The sequence below is a fragment of the Hyperolius riggenbachi genome, chromosome 7 (assembly GCF_040937935.1).
Source record: "Hyperolius riggenbachi isolate aHypRig1 chromosome 7, aHypRig1.pri, whole genome shotgun sequence".
In the NCBI taxonomy this organism is placed as follows: domain Eukaryota; kingdom Metazoa; phylum Chordata; class Amphibia; order Anura; family Hyperoliidae; genus Hyperolius; species Hyperolius riggenbachi.
The window spans coordinates 249,087,714-249,110,609 of NC_090652.1; the positions used below are offsets into that span (position 1 = coordinate 249,087,714).

Here is a 22,896-nt window from a genome sequence, read left to right on the forward strand (position 1 = left end):
GGTGTCTGGATGCCATCATTTTTTGTGTCTGGCTTGTCCAGAGCAGTCCTTGAACAATTGAAATGCTAATCTCTCCTGGTGCTGTGGCATTTGGGTATTTTTTCCTCACAAGGTATTTGCCCTATTGAATAGTCCTTGTGAAATTACTTGACTGTGGTGGATGTTCGTGTTCCTTCATGTGAAGAGATCTTTGAATATTTTTATATACAGGTAGTCCCTGGTTTACGACCGCCTGACTTACGAACGACCCGCCGATACGAACGCCCGCTGAACCGCCGCGATGATGTCACGCCGCCGGGGACTACCTCTTCTGCGCTATTTTTAATGCAGAGTAAGCGCAGCGGAAGGTAGATAGAGGACATCTCACCTGATCCTCGGCGGTAGAAGGTCCCATCGTGCTGCCCGGAAGCTGCGCGGCCCGTCCTCTCGTTCCGTCCACTGTCCTCCCGGCGGCTTCACATGCATCGCATAATGACGCATCAGGAGGTGCTGCCACTAGGGGGCTTCTCCTGATTGCGTCATTATGCGACGCATGAGAAGCCACCGAGAGGACAGTGGATGGAGCGAGAGGACGAGCCGCGCAGCTTCCGGGCAGCACGATGGGACCTTCTACCGCCGAGGATCAGGTGAGATGTCCCCTATCTACCTTCCGCTGCGCTTACTCTGCATAAAAAACGGGGGCAAGATTCAGGTTAAGAACGAGCCGACAGTCCCTATCTCATTCGTTAACTGAGAACTACCTGTATTCATGGAGATCTTTATCTGTACCTCAACCTCTGAAGAAGTGACCTTTCATAATCGAGAAATGCATGTCAGGTTGTGCTTGAAGTAAACCTGAAGTGAAAAATAAACTTATGATATAATGAATTGTATGTGCAGTACGAATAATGAATAGAACATTAGTAGCAAAGAAAATAATCTCATATTTTTATGTTCAGTCATAACATTGCATCATATTGTCATAGTTGTTTAAGAGCTTTAGAAAACAGGGCTGTATTCAACCCAGTTAGGTCAAATAGCTCAGAGGATCTCTTTTGCATCGATAACAACTGACTTTTTTTAACGCTTCCAGTTCTGTAAAAAAATATGATACTCTTTTCTTTGCTTCTAATGTTCTATTTCTTAGCTGTACTATACATACAATTCATTATCTCATAAGTTTATTTTCGCTTCAGGTTTGCTTTAGTGACTGTGTCGTGATGTATTGTGCATGTTTTACTTAGCTGTCCATATAATTTTACATTTTATGTATTAAAGGTTATGTTTTACTTTTGAAAACTATATGCATTGTAAACCCTTATATGTACAGAAGTATGATAAAGAATGTGTTTCACTGATATTTGCAGCTTAGCCGGCTGAATGATGCTGTGGCACAACCTGGTCCTGTTGGCCTTGGTGCTTTCTGAAGCTCACTCTCACTGTTGTGGTGAGTAAATGTCAAAAGACTTATAACACGTGTACAAAACAGGACTGAACAAAGACTGAAAATAAGAATGTCCATCAAGCTTTAGTAGTATACAGAAAATTACAGGTGATGCTGCAACGATCCAGCATGTCTTAGGGCCTGAGCCCACTGACACAGTTGTGTCCGCTTTTCAGTTACAGATCAATGTTACAGATGCTGAAAAGTGGACAGAAGCTCTCTGTCGTTAGTGGGCTCAGGCCCTTAAGGGTCAGCATATGATATACAATCCAGTTTGTTAAAGGGAACCTGAGATGGGGCTAAAACAATAAAATATACATATTAAGGCTTCCTACAGCCCCCTCCAGGCTGAACGTTCCGACACCATCCTCCTCCGACTCCCAGTTCGTCCGTAACTGACCACTGAAAGTCATCTAGGCCAACTGAACATGCGCGGTCTGGCTCCGCACGCTCCCGCCGCATTCACGTTCCCAGCAGCATTTTGCACCTGTGCAGTAGTAGTAGGGAGTCGGAGGGGGCATGGTATGGGAAGAATCAGCCTGGAGGGGGCAGGAAGAAGCCCCAGGTATGTATAGTTTTCCTATGTGGACCCATCTCAGGTACACTTTAAGCTGATTCATTGGTTGATTGACAAAATGGTATGATCAAATCAATTGTGGTATCAGATACAAATATTTTCTTCAGAAATAATATTTAGTTAGATTGTGTCATTTAAACACTTAAATTATCTTTCTTCCAATTGGTTGACAACTATGCAGCTTAAAAAAGTAGGCGTGTGTATGTGTGTGTGTGTGTGTGTGTGTGTGTGTGTGCGCGCGCGTGCGTGCGTGCGTGCGTGCGTGCGTGTGTGTGTGTGTGTGTGTGTGTAGGTGTGTGTGTGTGTGCGCGTGCGTGCATGCGTGCGTGCGTGCAGGGGTGAGGGAGGAAGGGGGCAAATAAATAAAAGCCTCAAGTGCAACATATTTCTATTTGTAGTTAAAATTCTACATCAGTTTTAATCCCAGTCAGAGCACTATCTGCATGGCAGTGGCGTAACAAAGAAGCTTGGGGCCCCAGTGCAAGTTTTACATACGGCCCTGTATTGACATGGAGCCCCAAAACCTACCAAGGACAGCTGCAGTGTCCAAGAGGTGTAAATACACTAAGGAAGCAGCTAGTTAAAGTGGACCTGAACTCTTGCACAGAAATCAAGGCAAATATAACCGAAATGCACCCAGTATGTATTTAAAGACTTTAGCCTGTGTAATTCCCCCTAAATTGTGTCTAATCACTAATTGTAATGTGATCCCTCCCCGTGTTACATGACTGCCTATAGTATGGCAGATAAGCCCATTTGAAAGCACAGGCTGTTAACAATATGTCTGCTTCCATGAATCAGAAAGTAGAAACTGTGCAGATTTATTTTAGGATTTGTATGAGCTGTAACAAAGAAATGTTTTTTGTTTAAAGGTTATTATGCTGTTGTGTATCTTTTAAAACAGAGAGGAGTTCTGTGTTCAGGTCCACTTTAACCCATTCAGGTTCCGTCGTTTTCACGTGAGAAATGTTCACTTCCCATTCATTAGCCTATAACTTTATCACTACTTATCACAATGCACTGATCTATATCTTGTTTTTTCCGCCACCAATTAGGCTTTCTTTGGGGGGTACATTTTGCTAAGAGCCACTTTACTGTAAATGCATTTTAACAGGAAGAATAAGAAAAAAATGGAAAAATTCATTATTTCTCAGTTTTCAGCCATTATAGTTTTAAAATAATACATGCCTCCATAATTAAAACTCACGTATTGTATATGCCCATATGTCCCGGTTATTACACCGTTAAAATTATGTCCCTATCACAATGTATGGCGAGAATATTTTATTTGGAAATAAAGGTGCATTTTTTCCATTTTGCATCTATCACTATTTACAAGTTTAAAATAAAAAAAATATAGAAATATTTCATCTTTACATTGATATTTAAAAAGTTTAGACCCTTAGGTAAATATTTACATGTTTTTTTTTTTTTATTGTAATGTTTTTTTTTTTTTATACTAAAAATTTTATTAGGGTACTTTTGGGAGGGTGGGAGGTAAACAATAGATATATAATGTAAATGTGTGTTAATTCTGTTTTTTTTTTCTTCAGGTGTAGTATTACTTTTTGGCCACAAGATGGCGGCCATGAGTTTATTTACATGACGTCACTCTAAGCGTAGCACGCGCTTAGAGTGACTCATCGCAGAGGGAACGGCCAGAAAAGGCGCAGCTTCCGAGAGAAGCTGTCGCTTTTTCAGCGGGGGAGAGGAATCAATGATCGGGCTCCGTAGCCCGATACATTGATTCCTTGGCTACCGAATCCGCGGCCGGGAGTGCGCGTGCACGCGCACGATCGGCCGCGGGGGCGCGCGGTAGCGCGCATGGTTCCTGGACGTAGAAACTACGTCCAGGAACCAAAATAGGTTAAGGATTACTATTACTCAATGCACATGTGGAGGTGTTTATTACCAGCGTAGCACCAATGAAAAGCTAATAAGATGGATGAAGGAGGGCCCCTACTGGGCCTCTCTGGTCCAGGGGCCCTGGTGCGGTCGCTACCTCTGCACCCCCCTTTTCTATGCCACTGCTGCACAAAATGTGTATGTTCTCCTGGTAACTCCTTGGGTTTCCTCCAGGCACTCTGGTTTCCAGTTTACTACCACATCCCAAAAACATTTAGATAAGACGTTTATATGTGGCTGTAGTCTGCATGGCTGGTGGCCCCAGCACCAGCTATTTTATCAGGAACCTCCGGCACCCAAATTACTGCTAATAGCCACTAATCATGGATCTTAGCACTGCCATCTATGGTGGTGTCATTTTTACCAGGGTGCCTTAGGCGCCATTTTTACTTACTTTACAGATATGTTAATTGGGTTTCCCCTAAAATCAGCCTTATGGTGCCCATACATGGTAAAAAAAAATGTCATCCAATCTTACCATTTCTATGTAGTATAAGGGTAAATTAAATAAATATACTGAAAGGATAATTTAGGCAGTTCCCTTATATTACATAGAAATGGTAAGATTGGAATTAAAAAATTGTACCATGTGTGGGCACCATAAGGCTAAGATGGATATATGACTATGGTTGGGATTGGATTGTGAGCTCCACTGAGGGACAGTTAGTTGGTAACAACAATAAACAGGTAAAACACAAAATATTAGAATACCTTGCAAAAGTCCATTTATGTCAGTAATTCAACTTAAAGAGACTCTGAATTCTCTTTTTTTTCCCTTCTTTTGTTTAACATTCCTCTTCAGCTTTAATGCCAGAGTTAAAGTGGATCAGAGATAAACTTTTAGGCCTGGTGCACACCAAAAACCGCTAGCAGATCCGCAAAATGCTAGCAGATTTTGAAACCCTTTTTCTTCTTTTTCTGTAGCGTTTCAGCTAGCATTTTTGTGAAGCGGTTTTGGTGTAGTAGATTTCATGTATTGTTACAGTAAAGCTGTTACTGAACAGGTAAAGTAACAAAAAAAGCCTGGCAAACCGCTCTGAAGTGCCGTTTTTCAGAGCGGTTTGCGTTTTTCCTATACTTAACATTGAGGCAGAAACGCCTCCGCAATCCAAAATCTGCAGCAGCCCGGGAGTATGCGTTTCTGCAAAACGCCTCCCGCTCTGGTGTGCACCAGTCCATTGAAATACATTACCCTAGTGGATCCGCACCCGCAAGCGGATCGCAAACTGCAGCAGAACCGCTCTGGTGTGCACTAGGCCATACTCATTGCATAATTGTGTCCCTTTCCTATAGTTTATAGGGCATTCCTCAAGCCAAATACTGTTTTGTTTTTGTTTTAATACTTCAATTCCCTATAAACTAAACAAGCCTCGCCCACAGCTTTTCAGAGTGCCAAGGCATTTTCAGACAATAGCAAGGGCTTACAGGAGCTCAGTCTAGGCAGGAGGAGTGGGAGGTGTTACTAGCCATTGATTTCAAAGGCAGAGGGGAGGAGGGAGAAGGAGAGGGGACTGAATTTACACACAAGAAAGCTGATACCATCTCCAGCTCTTAGCCTGTGACAATATGACAAAAAGAACATGGCTGCCCCCATTGTATCACAGGAATAAATAATCATACATTTTTTAAACTTTTGCAGCTAGATATGCTGTGTAAACTATCTAAACTTTAGATAAGATATATAGACAAGTTACTTGTTATAGTTCATTTTTCATCTCGGATCCGCTTTAAATTGCTGCATCCCCGCGGCAGAGGAGTTATTTAGTACTAGAGATAAGCCCTGTAAAGACCCAGGAGCTTGCAGGGCTTCACTTAGTTACATAGTTACATAGTTATTTTGGTTGAAAAAAGACATACGTCCATCGAGTTCAACCAGTATAAAGTACAACACCAGCCTGCTCCCTCACATATCCCTGTTGATCCAGAGGAAGGCGAAAAAACCCTTACAAGGCATGGTCCAATTAGCCCCAAAGGGAAAAATTCCTTCCCGACTCCAGATGGCAATCAGATAAAATCCCTGGATCAACATCATTAGGCATTACCTAGCAATTGTAGCCATGGATGTCTTTTAACGCAAGGAAAGCATCTAAGCCCCCTTTAAATGCAGGTATAGAGTTTGCCATAACGACTTCCTGTGGCAATGCATTCCACATCTTAATCACTCTTACTGTAAAGAACCCTTTCCTAAATAAATGGCTAAAACGTTTTTCCTCCATGCGCAGATCATGTCCTCTAGTCCTTTGAGAAGGCCTAGGGACAAAAAGCTCATCCGCCAAGCTATTATATTGCCCTCTGATGTATTTATACATGTTAATTAGATCCCCTCTAAGGCGTCTTTTCTCTAGACTAAATAAACCCAGTTTATCTAACCTTTCTTGATAAGTGAGACCTTCCATCCCACGTATCAATTTTGTTGCTCGTCTCTGCACCTGCTCTAAAACTGCAATATCTTTTTTGTAATGTGGTGCCCAGAACTGAATTCCATATTCCAGATGTGGCCTTACTAGAGAGTTAAACAGGGGCAATATTATGCTAGCATCTCACGTTTTTATTTCCCTTTTAATGCATCCCAAAATTTTGTTAGCTTTAGCTGCAGCTGCTTGGCATTGAGTATGATTATTTAACTTGTTGTCAATGAGTACTCCTAAGTCCTTCTCCAAGTTTGATGTCCCCAACTGTATCGCCATTTATTTTGTATGGTGCTAGACCATTAGTACGTCCAAAATGCATGACTTTACATTTGTCAACATTGAATTTCATCTGCCATGTATGTGCCCATATAGCCATCCTATCCAGATCCTGTTGCAATATGACACTATCTTCCTGAGAGTTGATGATTCTGCACAATTTTGTATCATCTGCAAAAATAGCAACATGGCTCACTACTGCATCTACTAGGTCATTAATAAATAAATTGAAGAGCACTGGACCCAGAACAGACCCCTGTGGGACCCCACTGCTAACAGTCTCCCATTTTGAGTACGATCCATTGACCACAACTCTTTGTTTTCTGTCCATTAGCCAGTACCCTATCCATGAACACAGACTCTTCCCCAGTCCTTGCATTCTCAACTTTTGCGCCAGACTTTTGTGGGGAACAGTGTCGAAGGCCTTTGCAAAGTCCAAGTATATCACATCTACAGCATTCCCAATATCCATATTAGCATTCACTACCTCATAAAAGCTGAGCATGTTAGTCAAACAGGACCTGTCTTTAGTAAACCCATGTTGATGCTGAGAAATAAGATTATTTTCCACTATGAAGTCATGTATAGTATCTCTTAGTAACCCCTCAAATAGTTTGCATACAACTGATGTTAAGCTTACAGGTCTATAATTTCCTGGATCTGATTTTTTGCCCTTCTTAAATAATGGGAAAACGTGAGCTGTACGCCAATCCACTGGGACTCTGCCAGTTGCAAAAGAGTCACAAAAGATAAGATAAAGGGGTTTATCTATAACTGAACTTAATTCCCTTAGGACCCGAGGATGCATGCCATCCGGGCCAGGTGCCTTGTCTATTTTTAATTTATTTAGTCTTGCCTTCACTTCTTCCTGCGTTAAGTATTTAATATTACAGTTATAAGATTGAGACTCTTCCGCCTCTGTAGTTTGCAACAGTGCTGTTTCTTTTGTGAAGACAGAAGCAAAGAAAGCATTTAATAACTCTGCCTTACCTTGGTCATCCACCATTGAGTTCCCACCCTCATCCTTTAGGAGTCCTATACAGTCAACCTTTCTTTTTTTAGAGTTAATGTACTTGTAAAACTTTTTTGGGTTCGATTTGATATCCTTAGCGATTTGTTTTTCAGCTTCAATCTTTGCCTGCCTAATTTCTTTTTTACATTTTTTATTGCACTCCTTATAATTGCTTAGTGCAGCGTCGGTCCCCTCCTGTTTTAAGACCTTATAGGCATTCTTTTTCCTCTTCATTTTATCTTTAACCTTTCTATTCATCCATAGAGGCCTTTTTTATTCCTAGATATTTTGTTTCCATATGGGATATACATACTACAATATTGATTGAGTATAAGTTTAAAAGCTTGCCATTTCCCTTCAGTGTCTTCCCCTTGTAGTACATTATCCCAGTTCACCAAACTTAGTGCCTGCCTAATTTGATTGAACTTTGCTTTTCTAAAATACATAGTTTTAGTGGTCCCGCTGCCCCGTGGCCTATCAGTCACTAGATCAAACGTTATAATGTTGTGATCACTATTTCCCAAATGTTCTTGAACCTGCACATTTGATACATTATCTGGTCTATTAGAAATGATCAGATCCAGTAACGCATTCCCCCTAGTTGGTTTAGTTACCATTTGAGTCAAGTAATTGTCCTGTAGTGCTGCCAGAAATCTGCTGCTTTTACCAGAATGGGTAGCCTCAATACTCCAGTCAATGTCTGGAAAGTTGAAGTCGCCCATAATTATGACCTCATTTTTACTTGCAGCTTTTTCAATCTGCTGTAGTAATCGCAGTTCTGCAGCTTCATTAATAAGAGGTGGCCTGTAGCATACCCCAATAAGCAATTGGCAACTTTTATTTCCATCATGAATATTTACCCAAAAGGACTCCACATCTTCGCAATCTTCCTCCATCTCATCGTTGAGGACAGCTGTAAGAGAATTCTTAACAAAGAGACAAACCCCTCCACCTTTTTTCCCTGTTCTATCCATCCTAAACACATTGTATCCTTTTAAATTAGCTATCCAGTCATGGCTTTCATCCATCCATGTCTCGGTTATTCCCACAATGTCATAGCCTTTGTCATTCAGAATGAACTCTAGTTCGTATATTTTATTTGCAAGGCTCCGAGCATTGGTTACCATGCACTTTATATTCTTCAATGAGGCAGAGCTTTAGGCTGTAGCTCTGCCTCCTCCGCCATCAATCTCTGCGGATCCCCACCTCTCCCCGCCCCTCTCAGTCTTCTTTCACTGAGAGGGGCGGGGAGGAGGCAGTGATCTGCAGAGATTGATTGCAGAGAGGCAGAGCTACAGCTCAAAGCTCATCCTCTCCAGGAAGAGAAGCCCTACATGTCAGGGAAGCATGATCTGTGACCTGCAAAGTCGTAAAACTTTGCAGGTCATTTTCTAAGTAATAAATCACTCCTCTGCCACGGGGATGCGGCGATTTCACTCTGGCATTAAAGCTGAAGAGGAATGTTAAACAAAAGAAGGGAAAAAAAGAGACTTCAGAGTCTCTTTAAAAGGTGAAACAGGAACCCTTGTGACAATCCAGCCCCGCGATCCCGTCTAATCTGCTCCCGTTAGCATACGCAGGAAGTACGGTGAACAGACTGACAATAAAGATTGGTCGCGCAGCTGCCGACAATATGTAATGGGACAAACATCCACCAATCCCGTATTACTAGGCCACTGTTGCCATGCAGGTCTCATGCACTAGAGACTGCTGGAGGCAAATTCACTGTGTGCGTAGTAAACGGTTAAGATTGGTTGGAGGTGCCCATACATGTACAATTTTGATTGTATATACAATCGGTACACTAAAAATATCGATTTCGCGCTGGAAATCGGGTAATAACTGCCACCACTCTCTCAAGTTCAGGGAGGAAAGAGACTCCCGCTATCATAATACGGTAGCCAGCCCAATCACGTTCAACACGCTCAAGTCACCGTTCGGGGAATAGTCACTTCCGACGGCTTAAAGACTGTGAGCAATGTGACGTTAAAGAAAGGTTACTGGGTCCCTATATGATGCAATCTCGAATTGTATTTACAATCGAGAAACTAACGTTATCGATTTCGCACAGGAAATCTGGTACTAGCTAATCCTAGAAGGAAGAAACGGTTATTTACAACCTAGCTAGCAAACAATTTATAAGCAAATCATAAAACAATGCGGTAGTATGACTGACTCTTCAGAGGGCAGATTCGTTATAGCAGCAATCAGATGACCAGAACAGGCACAAGACTGAACGATAAAATCGTTAGTTTATTTCTAAACTACATACACACAGCTTATTTTAGAACAGATTGATTGACAGAGAGAAGGGAAGAAAAGGAACAGGATGTCTGATTATATACAGTTCAAATACCGTTATTGGTAGTCCATGCGGCAATCGCAAGTCTTTGGCGAAAGTCCCAAAATGGCGGTTGCCATGCGGCCAACAGGCCTTTGTTAGAAAGTTCAAAGATGGAGGTTGGCCCGTGTCCCTGTGGGCTGCCAGGATGTTACTAGGCATCAGATTGAAGGTAAAGGACGCAGAGCTTTCTGGGCTCTGTCTGGTTATAGCCCCCACTCCAGCAAGGAGGGGTTAGGGGGCGTGGATCACACACCTCTTTGGAACAGGAGGTCTCTGCCCCTCTCATAGAGGCAAGAATTTACCTGAATCATGATAAGTGTGCTCATCTGCAAACCATACAAGTTATGTTAAATCTAGTAACATTTTTAGGTTTGTCAGAATTTATCAAGAACGTTGATACCAAACTTGGGGGATCAGACCCCTGGGGTATTAGAGGGTTATTTTAAAACAATCTTACGCTAGATCTGGCAGTCCGATTGGTCCGTAAACCTGTCAGAACCAGCGCCCTGTGGAATCCCATAACCTGTGCAGATGTCATGGGCAGGGAGATCTGCTATGTCAGGAATTATGAAGGAAATATGGAGAACATATGAATATTGGGATTCCTGAGGTCATTGAGAAAGCCAGCTGTAGTCTCTAAGTGGCTTCTGCAGGATGTTAGCAGGACCTCCTGTGGCTGCTCTTTTCATGTACGGAGCTGAGGAGCCACCAAGTCGGGGTTAGGCAGTGGAGGTGTGAGATTTCCCTCTTTCTGCCTGGTTGGGGGTCCCTGAATGCCCAGGACCCTTTGTCACAGGAGGTGCGAAAAAACTAGGTAATAAGAGCATTTGCTACATTTGACCAGGGAGAGGAACTGTTAACCCCAGGCTTCCCTGGTCTTTTTATAAACCAAGCCTTTCCCTATCTGCTGTCATTTTTTTTAATAGTGGCAACAGGGAATATTTTATAAGGCTCTAACTACTTTTTTAGGACGAATAAACGTTGATTCGTCACACCCTTTGCAGGTGTTTTGGATTAATTAGTTGATTAGAGTCAGACACTTTGAGCCTGGAATATTGAACATTTTCACAATATTATATTATAGTCTGAGATTTTAATTTTGGGATTTTCAGAAACGGTAAGACATAATCATCAAAATTATAACAAATAAAGGCTTGAAATATCTCGCTTTGCATGTAATGAGTCTATTTCATATATTAGTTTCACCTTTTAAAGAGAATCTGTACTGTGAAAATCTTACATAAATAAACGTACCAGCTTGTTTGTAGTCTTCTCCTAGCCCCCTCTGTGACATTTTCACTGCTCCTGCTGCTTTCTTGGTGATAAAATCACTGTTTTATTCATTGTTTTTGTAAACAATGAAGATGGCCGCCAAACCGGAAATACATAATCCGAGCAGGTGCCTGTTTGCAGTGGCTCCTCTCAAGCCTGACTTGACTGCTGGAATGTTACACCACTTGTTGCCTTAGCTGCTTGTCTCTGAACTGATATTTCTGCACTCATAGCTGTTCACAAGGTCACAGACAGGCTGGCTGTGAGCAGCGACGCTGGCTGTGATTAATAAACATAGCACACACACAGAGCCTGCAGGGGGCGTGGGGGAGGTGTGCATAACTTCTCCCTATCACAGCACAATCCTCTCTGGGCTGACAAGGCTCGACAAAAGAAAGAAGATTAGTTATATTACAGAGACAGTGCAACTAGAAAAGGCTGCAGTAATCCTGACCACATTAGAACAGGTATTGGAACTTATTTTAAGAAACGAGGCAGCTGCGGCGAACAACACTGCCGCCGCAGCTGCCTCCATGCGGCCATCTGTCCGTTCGGCGTCCAGGACGCTGAGGACGGAACGTCCTTCCGTGCAGGGGCTTGCCTTAGCGCGTGGGCGCGCGCACAGACGGGACCTTTATGCGGGGAGGAAGCCCGTCAGCTGACCTGCCGGTCGGCTGACGTCAGAGGGGATACACGGTGCCCAGGATTGGTTGATGAGAGGGGGGCATGCCAGTGAGGTCTCCTCTGCTTCATAAGCCTCCGGGCTTCATTATCTCATTGTCTGTTGTCGTGAATACTCTGCGTTTTAGCGCTCAGACCTTAGACTAGTTCCCGGGTGTTGATGCCAAGGACTTCACACCTAGACTAGGATATTGTATTGTATTGATCTCCTGTGTATGACTCTTAGCTATTCCCCCTGACTCTGATCCTGCTTTCCGTTCTTGTACCTTTGCCTATCTGCCTTGTTGTTGCTGAACCTTTGCCTGATTACGACTACTCTTCTGTCTCACGATTCTGTACCGATACTTACCTCTCTGTTGCTGAACCTCTGCCCGATTACCGATTATTCTCCTGTCTCACGATTCTGTACTGATACTTGCCGCTCTGTTGCCGAAACTTGCCCGTCAGACCATTCTACTCACCAGTGGGCCCTCGCCACTGGTGAGGTGCTAGCTTCACCAGCGCCTCTGGTGAAGTTATTATTTTGTGCAGTCCTGGTTGTGTCTCCTAGGCTGCAGTACAGTCTGACTCACCTGCTCCAAGGGTGATCACTCGGCTGCAGTACAGTCTGACTCGCCTGTTCCCAGTTAATCACTAGTTCAGTACTAGTTGTATCTCATAGGCTGTAGTACCGTCTGAGTCACCCGCTTCACGGGTGATCACTTGGCTGCAGTACTTCCTGAATCACCCGCTCCACGGGAGATTCAGCCTCTGCGATATTGCTTTCTCCAGCCTGCTGGAGCTTGTACTCTAGTGCACGCTCAGTGTACTGATAGTACCTCACCAGCCCCTCTGGTGAGGTGTCATTAAACTATTAAAGTTACGGTTGCACCTAATCACTACACACTCAGCTCTTTGTCTGCTATACTGGTATTATTGGTGATTCTGCAGATCACGCATAATCAGATATAGCGTCTGCATTATTGGTGATTCTGCAGATCACCACATAATCAGACATCTGAGCTACGACACAAGACCGTTACACTTATAGAATAGAAGAAATAAGGCTGAACATTTTGTTACAGAGTCTCTTTAAGTTGAATTTGGGCTGAATTTGGTAGGCAGAAGTTATGCCTTTGCGTAATTATGTATCTTAATTCGCAATTATGCATTGTAATCATAATGCGAAATTTGCGGATTTCAACGTAATCGCTAACCATAATCACCCATATTTGCGTAATTCGCCCATATTAGCGTCAATTACGCTCAATGCAATTTTTTTTCGCATACAATTGGATTTTCAGTATTAAATATTTAACTAACCACACATATGCAGTAAACTGGCTGATGAACACAATTTTTTTTTCGCATACAAAGGCATTTTCCGCATTGAATATTTAATGTACACTAGCAAATAGATGCAAAGTTTTGTAAGCATTTACACGTATTATGCGTATCGATTCACAAACGTAGTATGCTGTACGTAACCTAATCGCAATTACTCAATGTGTAAATACAAAAAAATTACCCCTTGGAATATAGAAAGAGCACTTGGAATATAGAAAGAGACACCGAGAACCCAATATTGTGTAGTATGTACTAGTAATATGGGTGTGACAAAGTAAGTATATGATATTAACGCTCAAAAACCAGGGTTATCATCCAGGCAACCACTATAAATGCATTTGGGTTGAATAGACCTGTCGCCACATTTAGGATTAAGAAGTCGATTCCTGTAGATCGGAAAAAAGGGGGCAACACCCCTCCACTAGTGGTGGACTTAGACCATGTACAGGCAAACAGAGGCGCCAAAAGGATAAAAGTCAATAAAAAGTAAAAAAATTGGGGGAGGCCGAGGTGGAATTCCCACCTCCAGATAGACACAACAAACTGTTGATAGAGTTCAACCAAATATTTATTTACATACTCCAAAATGTGCAACACATTTCGCAGGCATATCCTGCTTTCTTAAAGTAGAACCATCACGAAAATCTTAAAATTTAAAACACATACAAATAAGAAGTACATTTCTCCCAGAGTAAAATGAGCCATAAATTACTTTTCTCCTATGTTGCTGTCACTTACAGTAAGTAGTACAAATCTGACATTTCCGACAGATTTTGGGCGAGTCCATTTCTCTATAGGGGATACTCAGCATGGCCTTTATTATTTATAAAGACATTCCCTGAAAATGATTAATACAAAGATGCTGGTCAGTCTCCGTGCTGGCTGCACACTATTTTGGCAGTTGGACGGAGCAATTGCCATTCACTAAGTGCTTTTAAGAATAAAGAAAACCCCGAGAACCCCCCATGAGAAGATGGGCTAGTCCACAATCTGTCGGTAATGTCAGATTTCTACTACTTACTGTAAGTGACAGCAACATAGGAGGAAAGTAATTTATGGCTCATTTTACTCTGGGAGAAATGTACTTCTTATTTGTATGTGTTTTAAATTTTAAGATTTTCGCGACCGTTCCTCTTTAAGCTTCCTCAAGCTATGAACGGAGCATAAACCTCATTCAGGTCTAGTACAAAGTAAAGTGCCTCTATGGCACTTTTCTTTGTACTAGACCTGCATGAGTTTGATGCTCCTCCTCCAATTTTTAAACTTTTTATCAACTTTTATCCTTTTGGCCCCTCTGTTTGCCTGTACATGACCATTACAAGCACTACAAGTTGAATTACTGAAATTAATAAACTTTTACACAATATTTACATTTTTTGAGTTTAACCTGTTCACTCTGTAAAGGGAAGATGTCAAATATTTGTATTGTTTTAAATGGAAAAACTATTAATTTAAAAAAAATGTGCTTTATAACCACCTGCATGTTTGACATTAAGCCTTGTAAGCATAAAAAAGTTATTATTTCACACTACTATACAGTTGATATAAATCCGTAGTGAACAGTAGAGATGTAGCGAACGGTTCACTGGCGAACGGTTCCAGGCGAACTTAGGGTGGTTCGCCTTTGCCGGCGAAGGCGAACTTTCCCGGAAGTTTGATTCACCCCATAATGCACTATGAGGGTCAACTTTGACCCTCTGCATCACAGTCAGCAGGCACATTGTAGCCAATCAGGCTACACTCAGCCCTGGAGCCCCACCCCCCCTTATATAAGGCAGGCTCGCCGGCCATTACACTCACTCGTCTGCCTGCTATTAGACAGACTAGGGCGAGCTGCTGCAGAATTGTTCTCCTAGGGACAGATTAGTCAGGCTCTTTGCTTGTTAGCTTGCTCCTGGTTGATTATTATTGCTTTAATAGCACCCCTCAACAGCTCTTTTCAGAGCTAATCCTGTTCTTTGAATTTTTTCTGTGTGTCAAACTGACACTTTTGTTGCATACACAGCCTTGCTAATTCATACTGTGTGTGCCACTGCCAGCAGCCCAGCACATTCAGTGACTACCTGTGTGTGTGACAGGGAGCTGCACATTGTACTACCCAGTACTGCATATACAGTAGCTACTAGTACCTGTTGTGTTTACTTAACCCACCTCATCACTGCATATACCTACCTTTGTGTTGAGTGAACCCACCTCACTGCATCTAACTACCTTTTGTGTTGAGTGAACCCACCTCACTGCATATAAATACATTTACTGTTGAGTGAACCCAGCTCACTGCATATAACTATCTTTACTGTTCAGTGAACCCACCTCACTGCATATAACTACCTTTACTGTTCAGTGAACCCAGCTCACTGCATATAACTACCTTTACTGTTAAGTGAACCCAGCTCACTGCATATAACTACCTTTACTGTTCAGTGAACCCACCTCACTGCAGTGCATATAACTACCTTTACTGTTCAGTGAACCCACCTCACTGCATATAACTACCTTTACTGTTCAGTGAACTCACCTCACTGCATCTAACTACCTTTTGTGTTGAGTGATCTCACCTCTTTGCATTTAACTACCTTTACTGTGCAGTGAACCCAGCTCACTGCATATAACTACCTTTACTGTTCAGTGAACCTACCTCACTGCATATAACTACCTTTACTGTTCAGTGAACTCACCTCACTGCATATAACTACCTTTTGTGTTGAGTGAACTCACCTCACTGCATCTAACTACCTTTACTGTTCAGTGAACCCAGCTCACTGCATCTAACTACCTTTACTGTTCAGTGAACCCACCTCACTGCATATAACTACCTTTACTGTTCAGTGAACCCACCTCACTGCATCTAACTACCTTTTGTGTTGAGTGAACTCACCTCACTGCATCTAACTACCTTTACTGTTGAGTGAACCCAGCTCACTGCATATAACTACCTTTACTGTTCAGTGAACCCAGCTCACTGCATATAACTACCTTTACTGTTCAGTGAACTCACCTCACTGCATCTAACTACCTTTTGTGTTGAGTGAACTCACCTCACTGCATCTAACTACCTTTACTGTTCAGTGAAAGCAGCTCACTGCATATAACTACCTTTACTGTTCAGTGAACCCACCTCACTGCATATAACTACCTTTACTGTTCAGTGAACCCACCTCACTGCATCTAACTACCTTTTGTGTTGAGTGAACTCACCTCACTGCATCTAACTACCTTTACTGTTGAGTGAACCAAGCTCACTGCATATAACTACCTTTACTGTTCAGTGAACCCACCTCACTGCATCTAACTACCTTTACTGTTCAGTGAACCCACCTCACTGCATATAACTACCTTTACTGTTCAGTGAACCCACCTCACTGCATCTAACTACCTTTTGTGTTGAGTGAACTCACCTCACTGCATCTAACTACCTTTACTGTTGAGTGAACCAAGCTCACTGCATATAACTACCTTTACTGTTCAGTGAACCCACCTCACTGCATATAACTACCTTTACTGTTCAGTGAACCCACCTCACTGCATCTAACTACCTTTTGTGTTAAGTGAACTCACCTCACTGCATATAACTACCTTTACTGTTCAGTGAACCCACCTCACTGCATCTAACTACCTTTACTGTTCAGTGAACCCACCTCACTGCATATACCTAGCATCCCCCTGAGATGGACAAAATGGACAAAGCAGGTAGTGGAAGAGGTAGAGGCAGACCCAGAGGAAGGCCACCTGGCAGGTCTGTGCGAGGTCGTGTAGATGTGATTTCGTGCGGCCCTGGCCCAAAGTACAGTGCTCAGAAGAAGGCACGTGCCATCACTTCCCAAGATTGTCAGGACGTGCTTGACTATTTAACACAGAACACCTCATCTCCCGCAGCAACCAGCACTAGTACAAGCACCACATCCGCTGCATTTGAAACTTCGCAGAAGTTATTTGGTGGTGAAATCACTGATTCACAGCCACTACTGCAACAACAAGATGAAGGCGCAGGTACACCACCTCATACGTCTGAGTGAGGTGGCGATAGTATGGACGTAAAATGTGAGGAGGGGGATGATGAACCACCTGATGTTGGTGCAGTTGTGGAGGTGTCTGAGGAAAGCGAAGCTGGGCAGGAGGATTATGATGACGATTATACGGATGCGACGTATGTTCCCAATAGAGGAGATGACCAGGGGGACAGTTCAGAGGGGGAGTCAGAGAGGATTAGGAGGAGACGAGTCCATGAAAGAAGCAGAGGGAGCTCGTCCTCAGAAACAGCTGGGGGCAGTGTCCGGCGCCATGTATCGCCAGCTATGGACAGCCAGCCAACATGCCCTTCAACGTCAGCTGCTGATGCCACCGTAGCGCCATCACCCCAGGGGGGCTTGGAAATTTTTTAACATGTGTGTCTCAGATCGGAGCAAAGTCATCTGCTGTCTCTGCCAGCAAAAATTGAGCTGTGGAAAGGCCAACTCTCACGTAGGGACAAGTGCCTTACGAAGGCACCTGGAGAAAAGGCACAAACAGCTATGGCAAGAATACCTGAGGAAAAGCAGCACCCAAAAGACAAGCCACCCTCCTTCTCCTCTTCCTCCTTCAGGTGCATCATCTTCTTCAGCCGCTTTCTCCCTTGCACCTTCACAGCCACCCTCCTCCACACCGACTCTGCCCTTGAGCGATTCCTTCTCCTCTGCCCACAGCAGTAGCCAGGTGTCCGTGAAGGAAATATTTGAGCATAAGAAGCAAATTTCTGCCAGTCACCCTCTTGCCCGGCGTCTGACAGCTGGCGTGGCGGAACTATTAGCTCGCCAGCTATTACCATACAAGCTGGTGGAGTCAGAGGCTTTCCATAAATTTGTGGCCATTGGGACACCGCAGTGGAAGATACCAGGCCAAAATTATTTTTCACAAAAGGCCATACCCAAACTGTACCGTGCAGTTAAGAGGCAAGTGGTGTCATCTATTGCGAAGAGCGTTGGGTCAAGGGTCCACCTGATCACAGATGCCTGGTCTGCCAAGCACGGGCAGGGCCACTACATTACGTACATAGACAATTGGTTCAACCTGGTGACCAATGGCAGCAAGCAGGGAGTACGTGGCTGCGCAGCGGACCAACTTGTGATACCTCCACGGCTTGCAGGCAGGCCTCCTGCCACCTCCTCTCCACTTGCTACATCCTCTTCACTGTCGTCATCCTTCTCCTCCTCCATGGCTGGTGCCGCAATCTCCTCTCCAGCTACACAGCCCCCGCACCCCAGGGCCTATGCTGCATGCCAGGTACGACAGTGTCACGCCATCTTAGACATGTCTTGCCTCAAAGCAGAGAGTCACACTGGAGCAGCTCTCCTGGCTGCTCTTAACAAAGAGGTGGAGCAATGGCTGACCCCACACCAGCTGGAGATCGGCAACGTGGTGTGTGACAACGGCAGCAATCTCATTTCCGCGTTGAATTTGGGAAAGCTGACACATGTACTCTGCATGGCACATGTGCTGAATCTGGTCGTGCAAAGATTTGTGTCAAAGTACCCAGGCTTAGAGGATGTCCTGAAGCAGGCCAGGAGGTTGTGTGGGCATTTGAGGCGGTCTTACACGGCCATGGCGCGCTTTGCGGACATTCAGCGGAGAAACAACTTGCCGGTGAGACACTTGACATGCGATAGCCCAACTCGCTGGAATGCCACCCTGCTCGTGTTCTCTCACCTGCTAGACCAGGAGAAAGCCGTCACCCAGTACCTGTACAATTACAGTAGAAGGACACAATCTGGGAAGATGGGGATGTTGTGGCCCAACAACTGGACACTGATGCGAAATGCATGCAGGATCATGCAGCCCTTTGAGGAGGTGACCAAACTGGTGATGTCGACACTGCGAGCAGCGACGATGAAACCTTGAACTACTGGTTGCGCTTGACCTGTGGCCAGGCTGTCCCAATTTGCCATTGAACGTCTCTCTTGCCCTGCTGCAAGCATCCTGTCAGAAAGGACCTTCAGTGCAGCTGGATGCATTGTCACTGAGAAGAGAATTTGCCTAAGTCACGACAGTGTTCAGAACCTGACCTTTATCAAAATGAATGAGGCATGGATCCCGGAGGGCTACTGCACGACTAAGTCAGTCCCCACACACAGCATCTCTGCCTGCAGGCCGCTTGCCTTCTCCGCCACCACCAACAGGGTCCAGGACTCTAGGCGGATTCCTGAATTTTTAAGGCCGCTGCTAGCAGCGGCCGCTATACTAATTTTTCTGGTGCGTGTACATGCCTGCCTAATTTTTCTGCCTGCACTGCGGGCGGCTGCAGCAAAAAAAAAAAAGGCATGTACATGTGCCCATCCCCCTTCATGATCATTACCTTGCCGCAGTGAAGGGGCTTGCGTATCACAATGAAGCATGACTGCCGGCTATATGAGTGTCTCGGGTGGGGGTGGCACACAAAAGATAATAAGGTCGTTGCTTCATTGTGGTCAGACCAAATTTGATCAGCTGGACAGTCACTGTTGTTCTATCATTGAGCTACCACAGCCCGGCGACCATATGGTCTGGAAAACCGCCACGGCCTGCACTCTGGCCATGTTGCGCACCAGTCCAGCACGGCCGTCACTACGCAAACAGCTGTTTGCGGTGCGTTACACAGTGAGTTTGGTGTGTCAGTGTGAAGCAGTACTCTAGTTACACTCCCTGATTGATGTATACACATGCAAGATGTTTGAAAGCACTTTAGGCCTGCAATTTAGCATTCAATGTGATTTCTGCCCTTAAAACGCTGCTTTGCGTCAAATCCAGATTTTTCCCCGGGACTTTTGGCGTGTATCCCACTCTGCCATGCCCCCTCCAGGTGTTAGACCCCTTTTCCATCTTTTCCATCACTTTTGTGGCCACCATAATTTTTCCCAGTTTTAAAAGTTCGCCTCCCCATTGAAGTCTATTGCGGTTCGCGAAAGTTCGCGCGAACCGAACCTTCGCGAAGGTTCGCGAACCAAAAAATGGAGGTTCGCGACATCACTAGTGAACAGTATGACTTAAAGTTTACCTAATGTGAAAGGGATAGGGAGGTGGACATGTTTATTTCCTTTTAAACAATACCAGTTTCTGGGCAGTCCTGCTGATCTCTTTGGCTGCAGTAGTGTCTGAATCACACACCTGAAACCAGCATGCAGCAAATGCAGTCAGGCTTCAATCAGAAGCAAGGGCGCAGCAATAGCCATAGCAGCTGCAATGGGGCCCTGGAGCAAAGGGGGACCAGGTGGTACTTGATGGATTTACTATTAACTTTCTTGTGTTCCTCCTCCCTCACTTTAACTCAGTGCCCATGCACTATAAGCAGTGTAGATTGAATGAGAATGTAAATTGCTCAGTTAACTAATATCCATAGGGTAGGGACAGGTGGCATTGCTCAAGAGTGCCTATATCTAGATACCCCATTAAAGGTTTGCTATGGGTCCCCATAATCTCTAGCTATGCCACTGGTCAGAAGCATTTGATCTGCATGCTTGTTCAGCCAGGGTCGATGGCTAAAGGCTATATATAGGCAGGACAGCTAGACAACTTCTATTGTTTAAAAAGAAATAAGCCTCCATAGCCCTCTCACTTCAGGTGTCCTTTAATTATCACTCCTATGGTAGGAGACATTTGTAATGTTGTAGACCGGTTTACAACAACAGCAAGGCAAGACGGTTTTCTATTTACAACATTTGTCAATCAAATCAACAGATGAAGCTTCAAAATACAAAACAAAACAAAACAAAACATTAGAGGACACATCTGAGGGGAAAAATAATCTACTTACCTGGGGCTTCCTCCAGCCCCTGGCAGACGATCTGTCCCTCACCGCAGCTCCGTTGTCCTGGGGGTCCTGTCTGTTGTAGAGGCCGACCTCGCCAGGCCGGCATCTTCTGCGCCTGCGTGAGCACACAGCCGTGCCGCTCACAGTCACACTCCCGTGGCCGGCTGCTCATGCCGGCGCAGAAGATGCAGACCTGGCGAGGTCGGCCTCTGCAACAGGACCCCCGGGACACTGGAGCTGCAGCAAGGCACAAATAGGCTGCCAGGGGCTGGAGAAAGCCCCAGGTAAGTAGATCTTGTTTTTTGGTTTTGGTTTTTTTAACCTCGTACCTATCCTTTAAAACGTTTTATTTCAAAAGAAAGAAACATTAACAAAACCTGGGGAAAAAACATTTGCGAAATCAAAGGTCTTACATTTTTTACCCATCAAATGCTTACATTCTTAAGTCAATTGAATTGTAATATGATAGGAAAATAGACCCACTGTGGTGCTGTATTTATGTGCCGCCAGATAAGGACTCCGTTCTACAAAAGAAACAAGAGATATTGAGTATCCTGGAATGCTGGACTGAAGAACAAAAAAACAGCATTGACAACAACAACCTCTACCACAACAGGTCCCGAAGCTGCAGGGAAATCCAGTCTGACAGCAATGCCAAAGGTAAGATCCTGAAAATACTAACAGATCACGGTTTATGTTCCAATATCATTCAAAGCAATGTGTATCCCATGGTATCTAATTTATGATATCTTAATAAAGCAGATGTGTGAACCAGAGATGGATGAAAGCAAAAAAGTTCCTAGGACTTTAACACAATCTGCAAATTACGGGACATCCAGTAGCGTGGCTTAGGAGCTCTGGGCCCCAGTGTGAGTTTTACATTGGGCCCCCCCAAGTGCCCTATACAATACATAACCCTTGACATGGAGCATCAAAACCTGCCAAGTACAGCTGCAGTGTCAGAGAGGTGTAGGCTCTGGAGAAGAACAGTCTATTAATCGGTACAACTAATCAAAGCACATACAGAGGTGATCATTACCAGCTTAGCACTAATAAAGAGCAAAAAAAAAAAAAAAAAGTGGTTAAAGGAGGGCCCAAACTGGGCCCCTCTGGTCCAGGGACCCTGATGTGGTCGCTATCTCTGCATCCCCTATCTCTACTCCACTGGGTACATCATATGTACTAAACTTGCAGCCCAGAAACATTATTTTCACCTTTCTAATGTGTCTAAGTAACTGCTGTAAGATCCATTCAGTTAAGTTTGTGCGCATGCTAATACACAGTGACCGGATATTTCTGTGCCCAAACTGGGATGGGGGAGGGATGAATAGAGGGGATGGGCAGGCCAATGCCAGGAGGCGAGCACGGGGTATTATATTACACACCAACACATATTAACGTTGAAAAATATATGTAGGGCAGGGAGAGAGATCTGTTGCTGATACATATTGTTTTTACAGGGCAGCACTAGAGCCGTTCTAATAAATTCACAACACAATAAAAAAAAACATTCACAGATAATATTGTGAGACATTTGCATGCGCAAGTATGGTGCGCACCTCCACAGTACCACAAAACCGCTCAATCATGGCTCATCTGTGCCTATAGGCTCCTGTGATGTAAATCCAGGCCTGAATACAGTGCATAGGCTATACTGGCTCATGTGCAGTTCATCAGCGCTTGTACACGGACAGTGTGGCCTCAAAAAAAAATATGATAAGTGTTTGTTGGATGTGTTTAAAGGGCCCTTGTGCAGAAATGGTGGGCTCGAGAATGATCCTCTGTATTATCCAGAGACTCCCCTCTACTGAGTTGAATAACTTTTACCTTATTTCTCCATACAGGTGCACTTTAAGCATTGTACCCCTCCAACCAAAATACAATTAGGCAGAATCTCTCCATTTGTAATT

General features: G+C 44.1%; 1 protein-coding gene across 1 annotated transcript in view; it reads left to right on the top strand.

Moving 5' to 3' along the window:
• The first annotated feature begins 532 nt into the window (after positions 1 to 532).
• LOC137526156 (intelectin-1a-like) overlaps positions 533 to 22,896 on the top strand; it is a 52,555-nt gene continuing 30,191 nt past the window's right edge. Inside the window, exons 1-2 of the mRNA XM_068247376.1 lie at positions 533 to 626; positions 21,497 to 21,646. Of these exons, the coding sequence (XP_068103477.1) occupies positions 533 to 626; positions 21,497 to 21,646 (244 nt within the window). The remainder of the gene's footprint in view (positions 627 to 21,496; positions 21,647 to 22,896) is intronic.